The 17,996-nt window shown below is 39.7% G+C and overlaps 1 protein-coding gene across 5 annotated transcripts in view; it reads left to right on the top strand.

Moving 5' to 3' along the window:
• Positions 1–17,996, top strand: part of lrch2 (leucine-rich repeats and calponin homology (CH) domain containing 2) — a 110,331-nt gene that overhangs the window by 69,724 nt on the left and 22,611 nt on the right. For all 5 annotated transcript variants that reach the window (XM_037533239.1, XM_017682334.2, XM_017682333.2 and 2 more), the window contains 3 exons: positions 37–177; positions 12,203–12,250; positions 16,572–16,635. In XM_037533239.1, coding sequence (XP_037389136.1) covers positions 37–177; positions 12,203–12,250; positions 16,572–16,635 — 253 coding nt within the window. The remainder of the gene's footprint in view (positions 1–36; positions 178–12,202; positions 12,251–16,571; positions 16,636–17,996) is intronic.

Here is a 17,996-nt window from a genome sequence, read left to right as displayed (position 1 = left end):
GGTTTTGCCATGATGGCCTCTGCTTTCTCTTCTCAGCCTTCTTCCTCCTGCTCGTTTGATGGGAGCCTCAAGTCAGACAACAGCGACTCTGAGCCGAAATGGCCTGAACTTCCCCCCATTCTCAATCAGAATGAGGACCGCAGACGGAACAAATATCTGAGGAAAGACTACCTGAAGGTACATATACATACCTACCTACCTATTTTTAATATTGTTGTCTAATTTACTAAAGTATAACTAAGTTTAAAATTCAGAAATGTGTATGAAAATGTCCATTCATAATGTCTGTGATGCAATATACACCAAAAGATAAAGGCCACACATTGAATACAAAAGTAAAACAGTCTATGAAATGTAACAAGATGCGGAGATGGAAAATCCCAGTTCCAGCTCCTGTGATTACCTGCATGCCTTTAGTGTCATGTGGGCTTCCTTCCTTCCTTCCTTGTCACTGTAGCCGAGTATCACTATGCAAAGACGTTTTTTGATCTTTTTAACAAATCACAGAGTATCTTTTTACTTAACGCTTACCGTAATTTCCGGACTACTTTTGTACTACTTACTACTTTTTTCACACGCTTTGAACACTGCGGCTTAAACAATGATGCGGCTAATTTATGGATTTTTATGGGGTAACGAGCTTCATGCCGCCAAAACATTTATCCTCGTCACATCAGACCAATGAAATTACCGAACAGGTCACAGTGGACCCGTGAAAATGTTCCGATTAAATCAAACGCACTCACACTAAATTCTTCAGATCAGTCATTTTGCGCTTCATGCACACACCCTCATAATGGAAATGACATAAAGAAATGCATATGATGCAGCTTTCAAGTTAAAGGCGATCGATCTGGCTGTCGAAGAAGATCCGACTGAAAGCCAAAACGGTCGGTGGTGCTGTTTACATTGTCAGAACAAGGCTGTCACAGAATTGTCACAGCCTCATTGTTCAGTAATGTTGCTGTGTGGTTTTATGACTACTTAGCCAAACTTAGACAAATAGGTTGGAAGCACAATATAATGGAATGTATGGTGCCCGTCAAAATGTAATTCCTCAGAAAGTTGTGATAACGTTATCTGACAACATTGTGACAACGTTGTCAGATAACAGCACTTCTTTCTGAGGAATTACATTTCAACGTTGACGGCACTGTCGGGACCCAGGGCTGTCCCCTTCAACCCCGGCCTCCAACGTAATATTATGAGTAAAAAAGAAATCCTTTAATACTTACAATAAAAACTGTTTCACGTCTAAGTTCTCAAAAGATGTCAAAAAGGAAAGGCATTGAGTTTGTGGAAGAGGGCAAAAGGCTTCTTTATTTCAGCATCAAGAGGCACAGGGTCTCGAGAGAGTGTCCCAAATAACAGCTTATGTACGATTTATCTGGGGTAATTTGGTTCTCACATTTTGATATCAGCTCATTCTATAAGAGGTGCATCTCTTTGTCCATCAATTTGGTCATCGCATGTTGATCTCACTCTTAAAAACTGGTCTGAACTGGCCTTTACCAGTCCGCTTTACCTTTCAAGGTCAACTTGCCCCTCTCTTCACTGGGCCAGTTGGTATACACAGGCCTCTGTATGAATCCAGGGGCTTTCTAGTGTCTCGAATCACCTAGGCAGACAGACTAAGGCCCATCCTTAGTGAAACAATATTCCTTTTTAGCCAATACTACCTATTTGGTTATTGATTATAATATCTAATCTATTTGATTACTGATTAAAGTCATACTTAGTTTATGTCTTGTCAGCTTAGGTTGTCACAATGTTGTCACAACGTAACTTTACATTCCACTTTAAATATTTAGGATTTGTGTAACTGTAGGATTTCTAAAGATTTTAAGATTACTTTAATATTTGTGATGAAGTTGGCAGCCCCTCCCCCATCCCACCTCCCCATTTGTAGAACCAGGTCCGGTAAATCAGGAAAAACACCAAAATTTTCTGTTCTTGTCCAAGCGAGAATGGCAGGCTAGAAAGACTGTAGAGACTGAGGACAGGTTGTCTCTTTAAAATGAGCTTTCTGTGTGCACAGAAACTCTCAGTGAACTCTGTCAGAGATGCTATCAGAGCCAGACATGGCTAGATGTAAGACGGATAGCAATAGACATACATGCAGATGATAAAAAGGGAAAATATGTTTGACGTCTGAGTTCTTCTTCTTCTTTCGGCTGCTCCCTTTAGGGGTAGCCACACCGGATCATCTGCCTCCATCTTGCCCTATCCGTTGCCTCCTCTACTTTCACACCAACCATCTCCATGTCCACCTTCACTACATCCATAAACCTTCTCTGAGGTCTACCTCTTCTCCTTCTACCCGGCAGCTCCATCTCCAACATTCTTTGACCAATATATCCACTATTCCTCCTCAACACATGTCCAAACCATCTTAGCCTGGCCTCTCTGGCTTTATCTCCAAACTGCTCCACCTTCACTGTCCCTCTGATCTGCTCATTTCTAATCTTGTCCATCCTTGTCACTCCCAACGAAAATCTCAGCATCTTCATTTCCGCCACCTCCAGCTCAGCTTCCTGTCTTTTAGACAGAGCCACAGTCTCCAAACCGTACATCATAGCAGGACGCACTACTGTCTTGTAAACCTTCCCTTTCACTCTTGCTGCTATCCTTCTGTCACACATCAGCCCTAACATCTGTCTCCACCCACTCCATCCTGCTTGCACCCTCTTCTTCACCTCTTTTCTACACTGTCTATTGCTCTGGATGGTTGACCCAAGATATTTGAAGTCATCCACCTTTACGACCTCTACTCCTTGCATCTTCACCTTTCCACCTGCCTCCCTCTCATTCACACACATGTATTCCATCTTGTCTCTACTGAACTTCATTCCTCTCCTCTCCAGTGCAAACCTCCACCTCTCCAGATTCTCTTCCACCTCCTCTCTACTCTCACCACAGATTACAATGTCATCTGCAAACATCATGGTCCATGGAACCTCCTCCTTATCTCATCTGATGTTTGACGTCTGAGTTCATGCTTTTAAAATTCCATCAAGGTTATGTCTGAGCCCTGCCCACCTCCAAGCAAGTGACTGGGCTTTCACGTGTTCTCAATCAAACAGTCAATCTTTTTCTCTGCTTTCTCTTCCCTGTGCCTGGGGAAACATGACAGATATGCATAACCCACATAACACACACACACACACACACCCAAAGACAAATAATCAGCTAACAATCTGATAAAATAGTACTGTGCAAAAGTCAGACCATCAATGTAACCATACTGTAAACAGCTATTAAACAGTTTTAGCAGCATCAGGAAAAACATACATACATACACATGTGTGTACATATATATATATATATATATATATATATATATATATATATATATATATGTGTATATAAATATGTATGCAGAAAGTTGTATGTGTAATATGGTTTCCATTTTTTCAAAGATATCTGGGATATTTTTCCACACCTGCAAACCCTTCCGTTCAGGTCCATCGCAGAAGGATGAATAGAAATTGAAATTGGCTCTATGGTTAGACTTTGTTTGTCAGTTAGTGACCTAGGTAGTCTTTTGTGAGCTGTATGTCAGTCATTCATAGCCCAGGGCCCCGCCATCTTGTATTTTCAACAAAAATCAAATCATCAAGCCACAATATTTTATCTCCACTTCATTGAAGTAACATTTTAATGAAAATATGTCTTAATATGTGCTAATGTACTGGTGTAGGCAAAAAAATATAATATAAACAAAAACACAGACTTTCTTTGCTGTACTGTAAACTTAAGCTCAGCTATAGCTACTTTTCTCGCATCTCCAGCAGGAAACTTTCCCTCAAAGTGGAACAGTTTCATGTAAAATGTCTCTCAACATTCGATTTTTTACAAGTCTGACATCATTTTCTCAATCGCCCACTTCTTGTTCTAGTTTTCCCATTGCACCTTAAATGGAGGAATGCAACTGCTGCACCATTAAGGTGGAACTGGAAAATTTGAAGAATTGAAATCGATATTTGTCTTAAATGTTTCTCTTTGCTGTTTCTTTAACTACTAGCTAGGTGGGTTCTTGTCTGCGTTACTATGGTCAACAGCAGTCTAAGCGTCAGTCTTCAGGGTTAAAGGGTGAATTAGCAGTTACAGGCATATAAGATATGCATATAAGTTTAGTGTTAAAACTGTGTTGAACAACCAGCAGAGCTTTATTTTACTGTAAAGCAGGATTATTTTAATTTTACCTAAGACAAATCTCACTCTGCTGTGGAGCTGCAACAGGGCAGTAAAAGAGCCGTATGTTGCCGAAACCTAGCCTAGTACAAAAGTTCTTGTTTTTTTTTGCCCCACCACTTTTAAAGATGTGGCACTACCCCTACAGATACATACATACACCACTAACTGGCATCAAGGTTAATGCAGTGAGCTACAATGACTACTATATGAACTCACACACGCATTAAAAAAGGCAACTGTACCCACCACACACACACACACACACACACACACACACACACACACACACACACACACACACACACACACACATATCAAACAACATCACAGTGCTTGCACATTGCAGTGGGTGAAGTTTGGGTCACTCAAACATTGTGCACTCAAGCAGTTTGAGTGAAGCAGCAGCCTGTGCTCATTTGTAAAGAGATAAATGGACGTTTCAACCAATCAGATGTCATATCTAAATCTTTATATCCACCGGGCACCTAGAGCGTGTAAACCTGCTGACTCCATCTTTTCATCAGAGTGAAGTCAGAGAAGTCTGAGCCAATGTGGTACTGAATCATACACAGAGCTCCTCTGTCTTTCTGTGTGTTTTTTTGGAGGTGTGTTGACAATTCTTTCCAGTTATCACCCTCGCACTCTGACAGGGAAGCAATTAGAAGTTTTTTCCCATGAAGGTGTTTGTCCATGGAACCTATTTCCACACATTCCATATGCACCAGAGATGTTACAAAGGGAGTGGAGACTGAGAAGACTGAAAAATGATTGGGAAAGCTCATAACGTCATTAGTTTATGCAGAAAAGTCCCAGCCTTCAGTTAAAAGAGTCATTCGGCTTGCCAAGCAGAAAACAGCTCATTGTGGACACATGAGCATGTGAAGTAGCCAGAACAAGCTTAAAAAAAGACTTTCATGACTTTAAATAACTGACCAGGGTGTACAATATTTGTCTGCAGAGCCACAGTTTCACGCCAGGGTGTTTCACCAGGGTGAAAGGTGACCATTTAGCACTGGGCCTGTTTTAAATCCTTAAATACTATCTCTGCTGGCTGAATCTCACCAATGACACAGCGTTCAGATTTGATTTCAGAGTTTTGCTTCAAATCTGCATTGTAGTAGTTTTGCTCTGTACTGCTGAATCAGCAGCTGTATATGTAGACGGTCTATTTTACATACAGTCTGCATAAAGCTATAACTGCTTTGTCCAAGCCTGCCAGAGATCGTGGTTCTTCTTAACGATCTTAGGGGTTGATCTTCTAATCTTTCGATCATTTTATGTGAGTTTTCAATAAATTTGTCATAAATTTGCATTAGGCTAATGTTATATTTTAAGCTATAGGCTAAAACAAACTTATTTGCATGGATACAGAGATTCACAAGGTAAATATTACAGAAACTACAGCGGGTTATGTAGACATATAGCTTGATTAACACCCGTAATATGGGGTTTTATGTGTACATTTACATTACATGTCTAGGAATAAAATTGAGCTGAGCATAATATTAAGCTTTAGGCTGAAACAAACTAGTTTTTGAACATATCCCTGCTGAAAATGTGATGTATTTTGGCTTAGTTTCACCGCTTACCAATGATTAATCTGTATATTAGCAACTGTCTCCCTTTCTGAATATTATGTATTATACAATATATGGTAATATGCACAGTGACACATGCGACCAGCACAAGCAGCTGCTGTTTACATCAGAGACGATACAGATGAAGAGACCGGCTGGTTGAAATATGAATGGGATGTTCGTAAACGCAAAACTTTCCTATAAGTACTTTGTACTTATATATTAATAAATATTTACTGTGCCAAGTAAATATATTTGGCACAATCGCACTGTCCTGAAACCGCTGGAGTGAAACTGCAGGTGGAAATCTGTTTCTCTGCGGCTCTGTGGCACTGCAGTCAAACCCTCCTCAAGCAGGGCTTCAGACTAATCGCTTAAAAAAGGAAACAAAAATCAGGCATCAATAGATTTTTTAAACTGCCAAATAATGATAATAATAATAATATGCAGAAGAATAAAGCTTTTCAACACACCTCAGTTCAGCTCTGTGATCTACAAAGGAACTAAACAGATTTTCTGCGTATTAATTAAATGGTTAACTGTCAACAACATCATACAGAGTGGTTTGGTATGAAACTGTTTTCTAGAGAGATTTACAGAGTGATAATTGCTCACAGTGATGATGGTAGGAAACAGATGTCTGAGGAGTCTCTAAAAGCTCCATCCCAGGAAGGTGTTACGTGAATGGTTATGAATGCACTGCCTGATGTCCAAAACTCTGTGAATTTGGATAAGGGTAGTTCTTCATTGCTATCATGTGACATAAGAGCTCACTCTGGGCAGCGGTCCGACCAGAGTGAGTTCCTTTAGCACGTACTTAGTTGTAGCTCTAGTTCTGTATTTGTTACACAGCATCAGATCCACATCATGAGGAATCAGGAACTCCATGGAAAACAAAATGAGATCATGGATCCTGTGGTATCCATCCATCCATTCATTTTCTAAGCCGCTTCTCCGTCTCGAGGGGGTGCTGGAGCCTATCCCAGCAGTCTTCGGGCGAAAGGCAGGATACACCCTGGACAGGTCGCCAGTCCATCGCAGGGCGGATCCTGTGGTAGTTTTTTATTATTGTTTTATTATTTGCACATTTTAATAAACAGATAATGACTTCCAGTTCTTTTTTTTTCTGCGTCTGACAAATAGGACGTGTTTTTTGTAAGATATGGCTGAAGCTTCTGTACAGAACAGGTAGACGCAGGTAAAATGGAGCAAAGTGTTTATCACAAAAGGGGTTAGGCCAAAACATGGAAGTCAGACGAGCGGAGGTCAAAACCAAACAGAGCAGACAACAACAAAAGGGCGAAGTCGAAAACGGGAAGCAAGGTCAGATACCGGCAGGAGAAATCAAACAATACAGGGGCAATCCAAACGCAAACGAAGAGACAAAAACAGGTCATACACAAAGTAGCTAAACAGAGACGTAGATGGCTTAGTAAGCACGTGAAGACACAGTGGCAATACTTCGCGAAGTGCAATGGAAAGACTGAGCTTTAAAACAGGTGGTTAATTTGGGGGGCAGTCGTGGGTTGGAGGTTTGGGAACTGGGGGTTGCCGGTTCGATCCCCAGTGCTGACAGCACATGCCTGAGGTGTCCTTGAGCAAGGCACCTAACCCCCAATTGCTCCCTGGGCGCCGTGGATAGGGCTGCCCACCGCTCCGGGCAAGTGTGCTCACTGCCCCCTAGTGTGTGTGTGTTCACTAGTGTGTATGTGGTGTTTCACTTCACGGATGGGTTAAATGCGGAGGTGGAATTTCCCCGTTTGTGGGATTAAAAAAGTATCATAACTTAATGAGAAACAGCTGTCTGTAATCAGAACTCTGGTGATGCGGCGCAGTGTGATGTGATTGTCACATGACTCTCAGAGGGATCCTGGGAGTTTGAGTTCTCAGTGTACTCGGTTCAGGGTCTAGTAGTAAACCAGAGGGATGTGTGACAATGAATGTGAGAAGCCAATTGTGGGTGCAGTTATGTGTGTTTACATTGCCAGGAATCACTGCATTCTGGATGTGGTGACAGGAATATAATTCTGACATTATGTGGTGAGATTATTTTCAGAGTCATTTTATGTTAATAATACACACAGAGTCAGGATTAATGTTCTGTCAGGCCATGTTTGAGTGAGCGGATTTCATGGTTGTTTGCATTGGGCTAACTTGGTTAAACTTTGGCTGGCCAGCTGCACGTTGGGTATCTGACACATACCACACAGCTTGAAATATCATCAGTAGAAATTAGGAAAGCTTGTTTTAAAATGCACCCTGAGCCTAAACAAATGAGCGTACTGGAAAGGACTTAGGGCAGGTTTAAACCCAGATGTGTCAGCATGTTTTGGTTGTGTTTTAGGGATGTGCTGTATATTGTGGAAAGACAAATTGGCAGACAGATTTTGACGAACAGGTAGAACCAAATCTTGTAACTGAACTGTGTTTCAACTCAGACTGCACTTTTTAGGGACTGCCCACTGCTGGGGCTGTTCTTGCGAAAGGGCTCATTGTGTCAACTTATTGATTTGAATACATTTCAAGGTCTGTTGACGTTGTTCAGCATTCATTCATTTAAAATGCAATCTGTGAAAAGGACAAGTTGCTTTTGTTTTGTCTCATGTTATGGTCACAGCTGTAGAAGTGCCCCACACACGTACAAAGCAAGCTTTGTTGTTGTTCAGTCATATCAGCTGATGATGTATGAAGCTGTTGATGTATGAAGCTCAGATTTTTTTCCACCACACCCAAACGAGTCTACCTGCCCTTCAGCATGGTACAAACGCACACTTGTCCAAGTTCTCCGACAATATAAAAAGTAAAACACTAATCAGGTTTCTTGCTGGCATCGCAGCTGTGCGGGCGGCAGTAACTAAAGGTTCACCTGAAGCGATTGTGTAGGCACAATTGATATTCAATTTCAATTACATTCATTCCATTCTCATTTCGTCTAACTGCCACACACAGTCTGCTGTCTAAGATCCTAAATAGAACGCACAACAGTCGCTTGCTAGCCAAAACAAAGAGATGAGTTGATTACTAAAGCACTTTGTAGTCAGATGAAATCTTCTCTGCTTGAGTGCAGTCCTTGCTCCCCAGTTTCAGCTGTGATGCAGCAATATATTGGATTCCTGAACATAATGTTCCATGAATTTAACCAGGCTTAGTTTATGATGTCCATCTGAACTCACTCAGTGGAAACTGTCAGTCTCTGGCAGCTGGCACATGTTCCATTCTCAGTTGTTTTGATCGTTCGTGAACTTACTCCGAGGAGAAATGTGTGCTAGTGCAAGCAACTTTCAAACTTCACAATTTCTTTCTTTAGAAATTTAGAATAAGAAGTCACAAATGTCTCATCATGAATGATACACCACAGCCATGAAGACATTTCCATATAACCACTGATTTAGCCTTTTGTTTAGTTAAAGGAGAACAAACACAAAACACAAGTAGACCACTCACTCTATTACGGCTGGGCAATATCATTATTATATTGATTGATCATTATTATATTATATGATTATAAGTGAGTCACACTAAAGCCTGTTGACGTTCCAAAGCATGTAGAGTAGAGAAAGCTAGCATTACAGTGCAAAACAGAGAGAAGAGTGGCTTTGTAGCCTGTTGAGCTCCTCCACCGGTGGTTCCAAAACACACTTAGTCATAATCTTCATATCTTTCATATTTCATAAGCTACATTCAAAATTTGGGTGTTGTAAGAGACTGTAACTGGCTTCTTTCCAGTCCAATAGATGGGTAATGTAATTTTAAACCTTTGTAATAAAGAAGCTGAAGCTGAGTTTTTTTCCTACTGAAAGTCGACCCATTTTCCCACAAATCTGGGCTATAACTATAAACAGATGGCTTCTCTTCATTGATCTGCTCTGTAAACATTATTTTTCTAAAATAATACAAAGGTTTTGGCTTTTAGCTGTCAATGATAAGCATTTAGCAATATGTGGGATTATAAAACATGTTCTGTTAATTTGAGGGGAGCTTTTAAAATCAATAAATAGATGGCTTTTATTTCATGCAGTTAGTGAATAACTTGCCTTACGATTTGATCATGTAAATTCAGCTGGAAAACCCAAAATATAGACAGAATATACTACTATTGGGGCGTTCTTAACGGAGCACATTTAAAGGTCTGTTTAAAGGTCAGTTAGTCCTGTTTAGTTCTCTGTCAGTTCTCTTCCCAGCATGATGATTATTGCCTTTAAGAGTGGGAATGAGCTCTGCCTATTATTGAGTGCGTTTACATGCACTTAATAATCTGATAACGGCAGAAAATCTGTTTTTGTCAGTAATACGATCAACGTTAATATAAACCTTTCTATGCATTTGAGTAATCAGATAGTGGGAAACCCCAGGTCTACTGAGTCAGCAGTAATCAGATTTCTGCTTTGCAGTCTGTCACTCACAGCAGATGATGTGACATAATGTGAACATAATGTAAAACGTAAACTCTCGTTTTACACGTCTCTCGTGCATGTGCCGACTGAAAAATCCAATAGAGATCAAAGGAAGAGTTTACACGCCCTGTGAAATCTGATTACTGAGGTAAACTCCAGCTCTCTTTATCAGATTTCTTAATCGGATTCCTAGATCGGAGCATGGTGTTCACATGACCGTCTGAATAACCGGGTTACTAAGAAGATACTGAGTGCATGTATACACACTCACTGTGAGCGGGTCATTGATAGCTGATTACGTCACCCTGTTATCCAGGCCTTTCAACATTTTTGTATGGTACGAATACAAGAAGCCAACTATGGGTGCAATTATGTGTCTTTACAGTGATGTTCTAGACAGGAATATCATTCTGACATTATGTGGTGAGATGATTTAGTCATCATATGTTAATAATACACACAGAGGCAGCATTAACATGCTCATCGTGAGGCCAAGACAAGCCAAGTGGCTGTTTGCATTTGGATAACCTGACTAAACTTTGGCTGGCCAGCTGCATGCTCTGTATCTGACACATACCACGAGGCTTGAAATATCAGGAACGGAAATTAGGAAAGCTTGTTTTAAAATACACCCTGAGCCTAAATAAATGAGCTCACCACATGCTGCCATTAAGGACTTAGGGCAGGTTTAACTGGCATCAATATCCCATGTGTGTAACTCTAAAAATTAATTGCCTAACTAATGTCAGCATGAAAACATGATGGTTCCAATTTGCTCTTCTCTGTCAGTCACATGTTTCTAAACTGTTGATGCATTTATTTAATACACTGCAAAAATGTCATCTAGTCAAGTGAAATGATCTTAAATACAGTCAATATAACTTCTATTTCCCATTTTGAGATGGTTGCTTACTTATTATTTGATTATCCGGCTTATTTCTAGACACTGGCAGGTAATTTTGCTTGTTTCAAGCACATTTTTTAAAACAAGCAAAACTATCTGCCAATATAGTGAAATAGTTTTACTTGAAACTGTAAAAATGTATAGCAATAAGGTAAATCATCTAAAATTAAGCAGGAGAAATATTAGACAGGAGAAATATTGGATTAACTAGTGGTTGGTTAGTGTAGTGATTAACACCTCTGCCTTCTACACTGTAGAGTGGGGTTCAATCCCCCACCTGGGTAAACACCCTACACTATACCAATAAGGGTCCTTGGGCAAGACTCCTAACACCACCTTTGCCTACCTGTGTAAAATGATCAAACTGTAAGTCGCTCTGGATAAGAGCGTCAGCCAAAATGCCATAAATGTAACTATACTTTAAATAATTTTACTTGACAAGAGGCCATTTTTGTAGGGTATGTAAAGAATGTGATCTAACAAAGCCAAAAGTGTTTAGACCGTTATTTAATTTTTCTCACAAACTATATTTTTGAACAAGCAAACCCATAAACAGGAATTATAAACCACACATCAGTCACATTTTACTGTGACTCTGATTCAACAAAGAAAGCACTTACTGATGTGGATTATGCCCTGAATAAGCTTGTACACTCATCACATTGCATCTAACGATAAAGGAAGCTTTGTTTATCAGTTATATCAGTGATCACCAACCCTTCTTCTGAAGATCTGCTTTTCTGCAGAGTTTAGTTCTAACCCATATCTGACATGCCACCCTGTCCCCATGCCAACCCTAATGCATCTGATCCAACCAATTAAGGATTTCTGAAGAAGTGCATTACCTGGAGCAGGTGTGGCAGCTTGTGGTTTTAAGTGCAGTGTCAGTGTTGGTGATCTTTGTTTTATAGAGTGATGGAAACACGGTAGCACACCCTCGACTGAACAACCTTGAGACACTTAAGTGATCTTCTTCTCTGCTTTAATATGAAAACGTTGAAAAGAAAACACTGAGTGAATGTTGGAAAGTTTTGGAAGGAGTAAGATAGAAAGTTGAAGGTAAACTGAATGTTCTGACAGAAATGCTGAATAGATAAAAGTCCTTGTCCTTCTTTTCTTTCTCCCCTCAGTACAAGTGTCAGAGTGCACGAAGAAACTCCACCGACAATGACTGTGAGGTGAGCTCTACGTGTGCATGTGCGTATGTTTGTAAGTGTGTATTCCTAGAACTCGGAGATGGGTGGTGTTATTCAGCATTGACCATTTGTAATTGTACCATGATTTTATCTGTGTGTCTTGTCTTTGGTTTCATGCATTGTGCATCTTCCTGTTTATCATCTCCTGTTACACAATCCCTTAACTTGATAATCGTCTGTTTCAAATTTGTGAAGTGAAAATGCGAGAGCTGATAGGAGCTGTCGAAAGCATTTCAGGCCATGCTGGCTCAACTGGCCTTGTTCTTATACTCTTGTGTGGCACATTGAAAAAAACACCAAATCCAAGGTCTTTTAACGAGATAAAAAAACTGGCCTACTGTACGCTATTGTGCAAACAGTTTCCCAAAGAACATTATTAACCCTCCATGAACTCACCTGCGCACAGTGGTGGATGAAGCACGCAGATCACGTACTTGAGTTAAAATAGAGATACCCAAGGTAGTGGTGGACAGTAACTAAGTAAATGTCATTCGTTACTGTACTTAAGTTGTTTTTCTGTGTATCTGTACTTAAGTTTTTCCATTTCAGACGACTTTTTACTTTCACTCCACTACATTTCAGAGTCAGATATCTTACTTTTTACTCCACTACATTTTGAGAAATCTGTTGTTCCTTTTGGTTTCTGTGTGTATAAAAACACAACATGTCAAAACAGAAGAGCACCAATCAGGGCACAGCGGTCACTTTGTTCTAAGCTTGTTTTGACCTGTTGGTCATACCGACCCAGTGCAGCACACGGTTCAACGTCAGTACAGCAGTGTAAAAATTTGGGAGCACATTCGTCACCTAAATGATGAACTAACCCAACTTTGTGTAAATAGACCACAATATAGAAATATGTCCACATATGCAGTCGTGACTGACGTGTTTCTTTTTTTCTGAATTCATAGAAACACTTTCATTTTATAGTAAATTAGTTTGGGTTAGTTTATGTTTATGAACAGAGGCCTAAAGATCAACATAGTAAAGGAAGCTTATTTGTGAATCTGAGATTAAAGCCAGTTTTTATTCAACTTGTATCTAATTTACAAAGTAACTTTAAACTGAAACTTTGCTTGTTTGTAAAAAGTTGTTTCAGTGGGACTCCTGGGAAACCTGATGGATGTTTGCCTTCAGTGTTTTGTGTCTCACAATCACATCATGATACATAATAGAGATCAGTGTCAGATCTCAGAACGACATTCAATTAAAAGACTGGTTTACCAAGAGAGACGCTGGAGGACTTTCAACTGAAATGAGTTCATGAAGCCAGTCTGGTTATAAAAATGATAACAGGACATCAGAGCCAGAATTACTCTTTTAGTACTTTTACTTTATACTTAAGTACATTTGAAGGCAAATACATTTGTACTTTTACTCCATTTAAGGTCTAGAGTAAGGACTTCTACTTCTACTGGAGTAATATTTTACCTTGGGTATCTCTACTTACATGATTTGTGTACTTCGTCCACCACTGACCCAAGGTAAAGTATTACTCCAGTAAAAGTAGAAGTTCCTCCCTTTAGACCTCAACTTGGGTAAAAGCACAAAACTATTTGCCTTTCGATGTACTTAAGTATCAAAAGTAAAAGTACTAAAAGAGTAATTATGACTCATGTCCTGTTATCATTTTTGTAAAAAGACTCACTTCATGAACTCATTTCAGGTGTAAGTCCTCCAGCGTCTCTCTTGGTAAACCAGTCTTTTAATAGAACGTCATTAATTAGTGACGCTGACGTCTATTAAAATGACCATAAGCACAAAACACTGAAGGTAAACAGTTTCCATCAGGGAGAACCGAGTGGCTCTGAAATAGCTTTTTGCAAATAAGTGAAGTTTCAGTTTGATTTATTTGCAACTTGGTTACAAGTTTAAACTTAATAAAAACTTGTTTTAAACAAATAGTTTTCCTTTATATATAGTACTATATATACTATAAAGCATCTGTAGGTCTCTGTTCATAGTCATAAACTGGCCAAAACTTATTACCTATAAAATGAAAGTGTTTGTATAAGTTAAAAAAAAAGCCGCGTCAGTCACGACTGCATGTGTGGACATATTTCTATATTGTGCTCTATTTACACAAAGTTAGGTTAGTTCATCATTTAGGTGACGAATGTGCTCCCAACGTTTTTCGCTGCTGCACTGATGCTGAGCCATATTCTTGCAACAGGTCAAAACAAGCTCAAAACTAAGGGACAGCTGTGCCCTGATTGGTGTTCTTGCTTCTTTCTTTTTGACATGTTACATTTTTATACACCCAGAAACCAAAAGGAACAACAGATTTCACAAAATGTAGGAGGAAAAAGTCGGATATTAGACTCTGAAATGTAGTGGAGTGAAAGGAAAAACACACAAATATAGATACATGAAAAAACTACATAAGTACAGTAACCAATTACATTTACTTAGTTACTGTCCACCATTGCCCACACGTCACGTTTGATATTTCTGTATATGTTTCTCTTGTATATGTTTATCTTTTTATAATTTTTCAGCTTTTGATACAATTTAAAAAATTCTTGTTGCCCTTTGTACTTTGTGTAAATTTTATGATGAGGGGACCAACGGACCAAATGAATGGACACAAGGAAAGGTATGACCTTTGTAAATCAGGCAGTAGCTCTGAAAATGCCTGAAAATGGAATAATCTCAAAGTTTAAGACAATCAGGACTGTAGTGAACCTGGAAGAGGACACAAATGTTTTTTGCCTACATTGACAGTTAGGAGGATGGTTTGTTAGGCAAACATTTTTCTGCTTTCATTTAATCGCGAAAGTAAAGGCCTGGAGTTCACTAGCCACCACTAGAGCTTTCCCTGGAACTGGGTTGATAATAAATCCTCAAGGAGGTTTTGCCATAAAAAAAAGCTTATTCAGGAAAAAAAAAACTCATTCCCACTGTTTAATATGGTGAAGCATTCCAAAAAAGAGTCCTATGATCCGGGTGGACCTGGAGACATTCTTTATTAAGGAGTTGTCTCAGATTGCTTGCTCTGTATTCTCCAAACCCAACAAGTATTGTGAGAGAAGATTTGTTTCTGTTATGTTGATTAATGGATGTTGCACAAAATAGACTTTTTTCTGTTGCTGCTTTGGCCAGGCTAGTCCTTGTCCTAATCTGTGATCTTAAATACTCTCAAAAGAGGCCTCATGGACCAAGCCTGCAGTTTCTACTAGGGCAGCACAATATAGACAAAAAAATGCAATATGTGATAAAGTTCTTGCGCAATCGCTGATGTGTGTCACGTGGGGACAGAATTCCAGACGTCTGTGGTGAAAAACCAAACAGTCAAATCCAAAAAGGGACAAAACACAAAGAGTAGGCAGCTCATGCAAGAGGTCAAAAACACAAGTCAAAGACAGCAAGCAGAAGTACAAACACGAAGGCGAAAGACGTGGTCAAACAGCGAAGAGAAAAGGGTCATAAACTCGGTCAATATAATAATCAGACAAGCGACCGCACAGTAGATTCAGAGAAACAGTACCTCGCACTGAATGTCTCTAAAGCCCGGGCTTTGTACTCTAAGCTACAACGAGACTCAGATGTAAACCGTTAGAATTCGAGATTTCGAGCACTGATATCAGCGCAAGCTGGAGTCCAGAGTCGCATGATTTCCCAGCACATTCTGGGAGTTGGAGTTTGAGTCGAGGAGTCAAATGCGTGACAATGTGAGAAAGAATGTATCTCTATATGTTTGATATTTGTTAGACAGCCCACATTTTCTTAGCGCACCTGTCCCAGGCTGTGTTGATTGCTAGGTTCAGGTGTGTTGGAAGCCTGAACAGAGCAAAATAAGGGAAGGGCTCTATGTGGGTCCGTCAGTGTGGGTGAGCAAAAAGGCAAACATGTTTGACATCCTCAGAAATTTGAAGATATGATATCATGATTTTTAGTTGTAGTTTATACAGATACAGTATCAAATAACAAACAACAAAAAAAAAAGTTTCTAATAATTAATATGATTAATTGCGATTGGCTAGCATTCAGTCAGCTTTTTGCTGTTATGTGGTTTTTATTAAGATGTGACATCATTGACTGTTGTTGGCAGGTCCTACACAATTCTTCTGAATTATTTTTTGGCAAACTGGCCAGCGATCTTAGAAATATAGACGATATCAGCTCCATGCTCAGTAAAGCATATGGTGACGTAATTTATTCTAATGATAATGACACATAAGATAACGTACTGTCATATCGCTCAACCCCATCTTCAAGGACTGGTTTAGACAACGAAGCACTTAAAAGATGACAATGAATATGCGTGAAAGATGTGATCTTTTTTTTTTTTTTCTCGTCATAGGAGGCTATGCGCTCCACTGACTTCAGCACGACTCTGACTGTCTTTGGCCTGAAGCCCCGATCAGGTACTTCCATCACTTGCCTGTCCTGCTAATTCCAGTTTGTCCATCTACCCCTCAATCTGTCTGCCTGTGCATGTCTCACTTTCTCGATGTGACTTTCTGTTTCATCGTCTGTCTGTATGAGAGGTTCAGAAGTTAGACTTTAAAAAGTAAGTCGTGGGCTCCCGAGTGGTGCAACCGTCTAAGCGTTGGCTCTGTCATCAGGACATCGCGAGTTTGATCCCTGGTGATGCTACAGCCATCCGTAGCCGGGAGTCCAAGAGAGCACAATTGGCCTCGCTCTCTTTGGGAGGGTAGGGTGGCTCCTCTCATCACTCAATGCGATACTAGTCAGTGCAGGCGTCTGTTAGTGGATGTAACAGATCTGGCGGTTGGCGCTTTCCTCATTCAATTCAATTAATTGAATGAGAAGTAAACAAAGTCATTTAGTGTAGTTTGGTGCAAAATACTTAATTCCAGAAAGCAGAATTATTTAAAGTGGATGTCTAAGGCCCATAAAAGCTACATCACAGAAAGTTATTACATGAAATAGTTATGAATACTCAGCCTGATGTCGGAGACATTGTTGTACTGTAGTTTTGAGTTTGGCCTAATCATCCATCCATCCATCCATCCATCCATTTTCTAAGCCAATTCTCCCTCAGGGTCGCGGGGGGGTGCTGGAGCCTATCCCAGCGGTCATCGGGCGGAAGGCAGGATACACCCTGGACAGGTCGCCAGTCCATCACAGGGCAGTTGGCCTAATCAGTTTATTCTAATCTGTTGGTGGAGTGATACATGTTCTAAGGCAACATAGTCCCTCCCAAAAACAAAGAAAACTTTTTAAAATCAGATTTACCGTTTTTTTACCATGATCAACATTACATATAAAAACTCAGATGACTTGTATACATTAGTGGTTTTGGATAGTAAATAAAATGGCTATATGTGGTTCCTTTCACCACCACTGTAAATGAATCAGAGTCAGTAAGTTTCTCTAAAATGAACCACTTTGTCTACATTTCAACCACTGAATAATGTAGACTTTTAGAAAATGGTGGAATTCCCCTTTAACAGATTGTAAGCCAAATCATTGGTCTTTAATTCACCAATTAATGTTCAGTGCCATCGAGTTTCTAGTTAAACCTTTTTTTTTATAATGAGAAGATCTGGTATTTCAATTCTGTGATTAAATAAAAAAATTCATGCAGTATTAATACAGACATTTATCACTTCTTATTACCAATTTGTCAATATTGTTGATTATGCATTTGGATGGGTTTTTTTTAAAATATGGCCCTGTAATTCAAAGAATACCCCCTAAATCAGCCTAATGCAAATCTGCTTAGACTGCAAGATGTTGCACTGGCCTTTCACTCGTCTTT

The sequence above is a fragment of the Pygocentrus nattereri genome, chromosome 23 (genome assembly GCF_015220715.1).
Source record: "Pygocentrus nattereri isolate fPygNat1 chromosome 23, fPygNat1.pri, whole genome shotgun sequence".
NCBI classification, from domain to species: domain Eukaryota; kingdom Metazoa; phylum Chordata; class Actinopteri; order Characiformes; family Serrasalmidae; genus Pygocentrus; species Pygocentrus nattereri.
This window is presented reverse-complemented; position numbering and strand designations above follow the sequence as displayed.